Source organism: Gossypium hirsutum, chromosome D11 (genome assembly GCF_007990345.1).
Source record: "Gossypium hirsutum isolate 1008001.06 chromosome D11, Gossypium_hirsutum_v2.1, whole genome shotgun sequence".
Classification (NCBI taxonomy): Eukaryota; Viridiplantae; Streptophyta; class Magnoliopsida; order Malvales; family Malvaceae; genus Gossypium; species Gossypium hirsutum.
In genome coordinates this window covers 40,043,780-40,052,971 of record NC_053447.1, presented here as the reverse complement: position 1 = coordinate 40,052,971, position 9,192 = coordinate 40,043,780, and the positions used below count along the sequence as shown (strand labels likewise).

The 9,192-nt window shown below is 31.7% G+C and overlaps 1 protein-coding gene and 1 long non-coding RNA gene across 17 annotated transcripts; both read left to right on the top strand.

Annotated features, from left to right (window-relative positions):
• Window positions 1-1,452: 1,452 nt before the first annotated feature.
• On the top strand, window positions 1,453-4,329 carry LOC107921135 (uncharacterized). 16 transcript variants are annotated; one of them, XR_005920614.1, is made up of 6 exons: window positions 1,662-1,837; window positions 2,108-2,250; window positions 2,591-2,639; window positions 2,740-2,814; window positions 3,344-3,425; window positions 3,522-3,867. XR_005920614.1 is itself a non-coding variant. In XM_041104518.1 (3 exons), the coding sequence occupies exons 1-3, from the start codon at window positions 3,162-3,164 to the stop codon at window positions 3,627-3,629; spliced, it is 237 nt and encodes a 78-aa protein (XP_040960452.1). In that variant the 5' UTR covers window positions 2,821-3,161; the 3' UTR covers window positions 3,630-3,867. The 16 variants fall into 16 exon arrangements, 1 of the variants encoding a protein (XP_040960452.1); XR_005920623.1 differs by having other exon boundaries at window positions 1,671-1,837; window positions 2,761-2,814; XR_005920624.1 differs by having other exon boundaries at window positions 1,674-1,837; window positions 2,764-2,814.
• A 763-nt stretch (window positions 4,330-5,092) lies between these two features.
• Window positions 5,093-6,158, top strand: LOC121223315 (uncharacterized). The gene is made up of 2 exons (XR_005920608.1): window positions 5,093-5,580; window positions 5,721-6,158. It is a non-coding gene; the product is annotated as an uncharacterized lncRNA (long non-coding RNA).
• Window positions 6,159-9,192: the final 3,034 nt, after the last annotated feature.

The window sequence follows — 9,192 nt, the reverse complement described above, 5'->3', positions numbered from 1 at the left end:
TTCCAACAGCTGACTCCTTTATCATCTAGGCATGATGTTTTCAAGCAAATTCGGGCAACTAGATGTCCCCCGAAAATCAAAATAGCTTTGTGGAAATTTGTTCATGGTTCTGTAGCCACTAGATCATGCTTATACAATAGAAGAGTTGCAAATAACCTAAGCTATCCGAGGTGTAATGTTGATTATGAGACAGTGAACCATGTGCTAAGATTTTGTGCTAAAGCAAAAGATGTGTGGGTAATGTTGGGTTACCCTTTGCATGTGGTTAGTGCTCAAATGGATTTCCATGAGTGGCTTTCATGGATACTAAAGATACATCATACAACAAAACATAATGAAATTTGTGTTACGATGTGGGCTATATGGTTTGCCCGGAATCGTATGGTGCATGAGGGAACAAACCAGAGTGTACGTGAGATTGTTAGCTTCATTTGCAACTATTGTGTGGAGTTGGTCTCTATGATCCATACGAATAATGGTGTAGTCTCCGACGTTCAAGTTCGGTGGTCTCTGCCACCTGCAGGGGTGGTCAAAATAAACGTTGATGCAGGGTTTAGATTAAATCAAAAGAAAGCTGCAGCAGGGGTTGTGATTCGAGATGAAAATGGGGAAATTTTGAGAGCTTGTTGCAAAATCACTTACCTTGTTCTTTCGGTATTTGTAGCAGAAGTAGTTACGGTGATACACGAGTTCCGATTTCCTAAAGAGTTAGGTTTTCTGTCAATAACAGTCAAGGGAGACTTAAGATATGTTATCAGGAAGATTAACAACCATGAATAGGATTTTTCGGATATAAGTGCTCTTAACTAGTCTGCAAAGGAGATAGCAAAGGAGTTTCATGCCTGCGCCTTCCACTTCATTGGCCAATATGGTAACAAAACAACGCATGCAATGGCGCAAAATGGGATTAAGTCGAGGTGAGGATGGTTACTGGGTTGAAGAAGCTCTGACGTTGGTAGAAGCAATCGCTGCAGAAGACTGTTGTCTTCATGAACCTCCATAGAACTGTTGGTTTTCTTTGAAGGGTTGTGAGGATTTGATTTTTGAAGGCTCCATTTCTTGTTTTGGTTTCTCTATATTTAGTATTGTTAATGATTTTGTTAAGTAACTGTCGGTAGGAATCCCATGATTGAGGGTTCTTTTTCATGTTTTTCTTTTAACTGTTGATTCATTTAATTGTTTTTTTCTTTATTCTATTCATCAATAAAGAGGTCGGCTTTTGAGATCAAAATTTTTTTATTTTTTATCAGAAAAGATAAAATAATTTAAAATAATTTCAAAACAAAAATCATCTCAACTATTATCTTATATGATAAAACGAACAAATTTGAAAACCATCCCAAAAATCATCTCTGATTTAAAGTTTGTATATAGATTACAAATATTGACTTAGCATACTCTCATGCATTATTATTTTTAACCAGCTGGACAGTCTTTTCTTTAGTTTGCATTCGTAAAATTATTTCCTTTTGAAAGTATAGGAGAACTCTTAAAATGAGATACCAATTAATTTTTAGATTTAAGATTTAGGCTGTGTTCTTTATTCCATCTGAGATGGGCTTTTACATGCAAAAACACTTTTCTGTCAAAAGTAATAAAGAACACACTGCATCTCTTGCAAATTTTTAACTTACTTGAAGTTTTTTTTGGGCAGATGAAAAAACAAATTTTTTTACCGTTTTCAGCCAAAAATTGCTTTTGGGCTGATCTTTTACTTTTTTTAGCCACACAACACACAACAACGTTTTTCATTGCTGGTTCTTTGTTTCTGCCGTTTCTTTGTTCCTCTTCTTCACTGAAGAAGTATCTGGTTCTTTGTTCCTCTTCTCCACCACCGGTAAGTTTATGTTTTTCTTCTCTTCTTCTGTATATTTTTGTTTGTCTTTATTTTGGGATTGATTTTTATCATTATTTCTTCTGTATATTTTCTCCTCTTCTCCACCATCGGTGCTTCTCTTTGGAGGATTTTCTAGTTGATTGTTGGTTGTTTTCCCAGTTGATTCCTGACCCTTGATATCACTTTGGTCGCTGCTGTCACTCTTTTTAAGTATGTTTATAGAAAACATTCCTTATTTTTATTTATTTCTATTTCTGTTTTAATTTTCAGCACAGCAGATGCGTTAGCTCACCGCCCCCACCTGCGTCTCTCCAATTTCAGTATTGGTCATCTCCCTGCCGATTAATTTCCTTTCAGAAAACACTAATTCCACACTCTCTTTTTCTTTTTTTTTTACATTACATCAAAAGCAGGTACGTTTTTCTTATCTTCTTGATCCGATTTGATTTTCCATCCATTACCGTTTGGTTCCCACTTTCCAGCATCTTATATGAATATATGTTTTCTGATTTAGATTTCTCGATTTATATAAATATAATTTCGTTTATTTTTCTGAATCATATTTTAGTGAATAGTTCTCAGATTTACTTGTTTGAATAGATAATCCTCATAGTTAGTGAGTGAAATAAGCATTTTACACTAATCAATGCTTTAATTGCACTAGCATTTATTTAATGCATCTTTGATTTATATGAAACTGGGATTAGCATTGCAAGGAACAATTAACAAATAGCTTGTTGTATTGTTGTTCAGAGAAAAGCAAAGTGGATGAGGAAATATGTTAGCAATAGCAAGGCAAAGGGTGAGTTCTGGAAACTCTCCTGCTCTTTCATATACCTATGACGTTTCAGTTAATCTGATTGGTTTTTTTTTTTAAAAAACAATCTTTTTTGTTTATTTAGATGTTGGGGCAATCATTTAAGAAGATTCTGCCTGCAGTGTCTGTCTTGAGAAGTTACTCATCTGCTGCAAAACAGGTAATATTTTTCACCTATTTTATTCTTGGTGTAGTTCTGTATATTTTGGCATATGATTCTCTAGTTGTAATGGTAAAGGATGATTGTTTCTTTAAATAATGATATAACGAATCCTGGTTCCCTCCTGATACCTTTCTGTTGCTGAACTTGTGTTGTCATGTCCGAGCAAGAAGCTGCCATTCTGAAATGGTCTTGGGGGACACTGTTCATGCTTTAAAATGAAGGCTGATTCATAATCTTGAGAAAACTGGAGAACTTCTAAACCATAGGACATAAATGCTATGGATATTCATCTCTTTTTTAGGCTCACATTTGAGTGAGAACATGGTTAATGGTATAGGACATAAATGTTCTTATATGCAAATACAGATGATTCAACACTTCCTCAGGACATGTTAGTGCTATAAGTTCCTCTAATTTATTCTTTTTTAAAGATGACAAAGTATATGTTTATATGGATACTTCATATCTACTTGAGTTAATTATATGGATATTCCATTTGAGTTCTGTTATCGATCTTACTTTGCAGGTACCGAATGCTAAGTCGACCATATGCTTTTAATTGCATACTAAGATTGAGGACATCTACTGAATTCAAGCCTGGCCATTCTGTAAGTTTTCCTCTTTCTACTTTCAAATTTTCTTACTGGGGAAATATCATCTAATAATTTTTGATTTCTCACTTCTTTCAATCCCACCTTTTGCAGTATGGTCACTTTTTCCCAGATCCACAATATGAAAATGTTCAGCACATCATTTGTTGTGATTTTTTTGCAACATATGCTTATGATTTTGATTTCGCTAATAATGTTTGATTTTACAGATATTAATTACTCGTTACAATTTCGTTCTTTGGCTGCCACAGTCAATATTACTAGTATTTTTTATTGTTGAATCTAATGGACATACATTCTGGACTATTTTGCTCTAGAATGCAGGGACTTCATCTGGCATAGAATCTTATAGCTTAGTGTTCTACTTTCTTTGAGTTCTCTTGATTCAATAAAATATATTCATTATGCTCAGATTATACAATGTTATTATGATTATATATATTTTTTCTCATTGTATTAGTTTCTTGCCTGCATCAGATGGGCCCACCTAAATGCTTGAAACATGCTCCCTTTAAGTGTTTTGTGGTTGTGCTACCTTTTTTTGTTGATAGCAATTTGTGGAGCATTACTGTTATATTATTTAAATATTTTAATCTCCTTTTTCTTTTAGAGACATTCTTCTGAACTACCTATAGTGCAGATTGCATTTCAGTACACTGTTGTTGTGCCCCCTGAGGAACTCTCGAGTTTAGGATTGGTGTATCCTAGTAGGACTTAACAAAAAGTTCGTGTTACATGGATCATTGTACTTATTCCCTTGTTCATTACCAAATTCCAGTACTCCCCAAACCAAATGGTTGGAATTCGTATTAGAGTTTAATTTGTAAAACATAGATAGATGTAGGTATTGAGAAACCATTTTTTTGTTTAGAACATCAAATACATATATAAATTTTGTCAATATATGAATATTATATTTGGATGTGAAATATAATTCTTAAGTTATTTATTACTTTTAGTATTTTGTTTTTTATTGTAGAATTTTTAGTATTTATATTTGGTATATAAATATTATCCCTTTTTAAAACTTTAATCCAAATATATGTAATGTTTTAATTTTTTAGGTTTATGTTTTTTATGTTATGTTAATATTTAATATGAGTATATATTCAAATAAATTTTAAAATAAAATAATACAAATGTGTTAAAAGTATTAATTAAAAATAAAAAATAAATTTTAAAATAATACAATTGTGTCAATACTTAATTACAAATATTTAATTATTATATTTAAATATTTAAATATAGTTTATATACTCTAATTAAATTTAATAAATAATTAATATTAATTACTTAGAAATATTTAAAATTAATATTATATATAAAAAAATATTTTTATATTTTTGCTAAAATATCATAATATTAATTAATTTGAATATTATTTAAATACATATTTGTTACTTTATAATATCATGTCTAAAATGGACATTTTATTCTTCAAAAGCACTTTTTGACAGCAATACCAAACACTCAAATTTTTCAAAAGCACTTCTAGCACTTTTTCACCGCACTTTTCAAAATCATTCTCAAAAGCAATGAAGAGCTGGCCCTTAATCTATCTCGTCAGAATAAAGAGCACACAACACCTAATCCTTTTTCCTAATTTAAGATTTAAGATTAGGACTTTCAAGATTTAGCAATTTGGGTACTCAGTATTTGTTTTTCTTTCTTGAAAGAAATGAAGAGAAATTCACTTTAAAATTTTGGGTATTCAATATTCACTTGTATTTCCTAAAATTCTTTAACGCTTCGTTTGGTTCAATGTAATGGCAAAGCCATTACAGGACGGTTCCAATTTCTACAGTAAAGTAGAGGTTTGGTTCATTGGAAAGCTTAAAATGCCGAATGGCGATTACAACTTCATTCTGAAAATCGTTGAATAGCCATTCAAGGGAGGAGGTGCCGAATTGGCTATTCTAGCCTCTCCACCGAATGACATTCTTTTCCCTTCCGAAAACACCTTCAGACTGAAATTTCTCAACGGCTTCACTTTTTTTTTCTTTAGCCATCAACAATCTCACGCTCAAATCAACCTGAAAGGAAACAAATCAACTTGAAAGCCAAATACCCACACTTCGTTTACCACTCCTAAGCGGTTCCAACCCATCCTTAGAATCGTTTGGTGCTCGGTAAGGCCCTGCTTGTTTTGATGGTAAGTTTTTTTTTTCTCTTGAATAGAGAAGTAATTCAATGGCTTATAGCCGTATTCATTTAAGAATTTATCCATTATCTACATGGTCCAAAAATAAGGTTGATAAATTGAAACTTTCAAGTTTCATTTTCCTTTTCCAGGTTGCCATATAGAACATTTGTAATTGAAAAAGGTTGAATTTTTTTCTAGGTTCAAAACGAAGTAGCTTTTTCATTAGGACATGGGTTTTCAATTTGCAGAACTCCCTATGTTAAATGTTCACAAAAGCTAGGTGAATAATCACTGGGCATTTTCAGAGTTGTTGAAAAGTGGGTCTCCTTTAAAAGATTGAATTCAGTTTATCAAAATCTTGAATTAGAAGCCCAAAGTTACTAAATTTTTTAGGGTGCCGAAAACCAGTGAAAAAGGTTGGAAAGAACGAGCATCACTTGTGGAAAAAAAGAGATTCAGCTGGCTCTGGAAAAAAGGCACTCAATCTTGTTAGAATTGTAAGTTTAATTTGCTTATTTGTTCTATATTGGCTATAGTTTTTAGTTATGGTATGGATTTAGTATTTGAAGTTTAATTTCGATTTTTAATGATGTTTGTGTTGCATTTATTTAGTGATTTCACTGTTACTGTATACCCACTGATTGAAATTTGTTTTGTACTAATGTTGTTGAAGTTATTCTATTATTTAGGGTCTGTTTGATTGGCAGTAAAATGTTTTCCGTAAAATGATTTCTGGAAAATGTTTTACTTTTCTGTAAAATGATTTACTGGAAACTATTTTTTGGTGTTTGATTGAATCTGTGTAAAATATTTTCTGCTGTTTGACAGATTTCCTAAAAATATTTTCCGAAAAAGTTGTTTTTACATATATTAATAAATTTATATACATATTAATAAATTTTTATATTTTAAATTATTTTTACACATATTGCAATGATTTATTTATAAATAAATTTTTTATTAATAAAAGTTTTATCTAATTAAATTCCAAATGTTCATCTATTTGTAGATTATACCGATTTGATTTTACTTCTTCATTATTAAAACATCTATTTGTATTTAAATTTTATATTAATTTGATTCTACTTTTATCCAATCTGATTCTTGTGATACATATATTTAACATGGGATTTAAATTAAAAAAATACTGTAATTATTAGAAAATTTCATTTTTTTTAAAAACTAGTATATTGTATTAACTCGTACTAAATGATATGTCAAACTTAAATTGCTACATTAATATATATTGGGTAACTAATGCAAGTGTAATATGCAATTAAAAGCTAGAATTTAAATGTTACCAACACAAAAAATAAAGACGAGATAATAAAAATTATTGAAAAAGAAAAGCAAAACAGTAATTCATAGCACAACAAGAAACTAGTTATATTGTTGTTCTTTTTTTTCTATCCAAACCCAAAACAAAACATCAAAACCGCATTTAGTACTGCCAAAGTCTTTTATGGTTCCATCTAAGATTTGCAATAAATGAATTTGAAACTACTTAGGACCAATGTCTTTGAGAGCACAGATCTGCTCTTCCCCCATTGCAGACATAACAGACACAACCAGGTCTTTCCCCTCAGCAAAACCATCCTTGATCTGCAATCACACCAAAACACATGAATGTAAAATTATATAACTACCATCTTCATGATATGTAAATTGTAACCAACATTTTCATGTTTGGATATATGGACATCACATCAGGCACCAGTCGCAAGAGATATTAGTAAAATGCAACTCATATTTTCATGTTTAGAATGTTTTTGTCATGTATATATAGACATTTGCATCAGGTACAAGTCGTGTGAGTTAAGATAATGTATAACAAACCCAGTAAAATTATAGCAGCACATATATAAAAGAACAATATAGTTCAGCTAGTACAACATGAGAAAAATGACTATATTTCCCTAAAAGAATATGGGGTTCAATAAGGTTCCCCGCATCATAAGGCCAAGAAATTATAGAAGAAAAAGACAGAAATCGATCAAATATAAACCTCTCATTCACAATTTTAACTGCACTCCTCCTTCTGTAGAAGAAAGAGGCTGCAAACTTGCTCTTAGAACTTTTGACAGAGTATGTTACATACATTTCAAACTGGATTATATCATTTAGGGGTTATATCATTTGGTATAATTTGTTTAATCCTTTCCTTTAAAACTTCCATACATTCTAATGGATAACCTTAGCCACTTCGAAATATGTGCTCTATTCTTTTCATCTTGATCACAAAAAACCATTTCCATTTAAATATGCATTAAAAAGAAAGGGGATAATTACTATCATTTTCTTAATGTTATTAAGAACATTACCTCAAATGCAGCAAAATATCACAAGCCATATTTTAGTTAAATAAATATATGGCGTCAGACTGTTATACTACTGAACTTTGGTACGAAAACATCTAATAGAAGACTCTAAGGAAGTGCAGCTAGTAGCTAATAGTAACATCTGCACATTTCTAGGGGCATTGCTTCATATATTTATACAACTTTAATGCTTTGGTACAATCAAGTAGAGCTGACAAAATTCTTCAGAAAAAGAAATAGGGAATTCTTAGAAGCTAAAGATTTGTTTTACTTGCCCTGTACAACTCATCCTAGCTAAAAAATGCACAAAGCAAAAGTAGAAAACAGTTCTAGACTTAACCTAAACCCAACTGGTTATCATATGATATACATTTAGTGACGATGCCTATGAATCTCACTAGAGGCAATGCAATAAACCATCAAATAATACTCTGTTTCATATAAAAGATTACCCTAGTCCACATCTTATCCTATCCATCTACGTTTTGGGGAAGAGCTTTGCTCTCTTCCATATCTGCTCAACTAGCAGACAAATAGTGAACTATCACAAGTCCATGGCATCACTGGTAATTTGAGCAAGGGATTAGACATTGGCCACAAAGATGTTCCCTTGTATATTCATTTGATAGTAAGTTGTGTGATTTATCAAAAAAAGAGTAAGTTGTGTGATGTTAGCATTTTATATTCAGAAGCTTGTGTAATAGCTAAAACCAAATCCAAAATGATTACCTAGTAGGATGATGGCTCCATAATCATATCTATGGCGTATACAACACCCTGCATAGTAAAAAAGGTAGTCATTGAATAACACCATTGAACTGAAGAAAGTTTTTTTTCTTTTTTTTTTCAAGGGGAGATTTATGAAGAATATATGCTTAAATGACATAATCAACCATTTGTATATAACCAAAATATAACCAAAATATCATCCAGCAAGAAAAGTCGCCCAAATAGGAGGCGAATAGCCCAATAGATAATCTGTAATCTTCATCGGCTACTATACTTTCTCTCAATTTGATGACAATCAGCATAATTCATTAAAATAAAAATGTTAGAAATCAAAGAACGACCATCGCCTTAAGCCAAGACCCGACGAAGAATTCATGGTAAATTTGCCTGAGAAAGAGAGAAAGAGGGGAAACAAAACAGAATATGCTAAGAAGAGAAGATGAAGAACAGAAGAAGAAAAAGGAATGAAGAACGGAAGAAGAAGAAGAAGAAGAAGGAGCCTTACCTGGATTAAGGAGGAACCGGAAGAGGTCCTTGACCAAACTGATTTGCAACCCAAGGGGAAGGGAAAAGG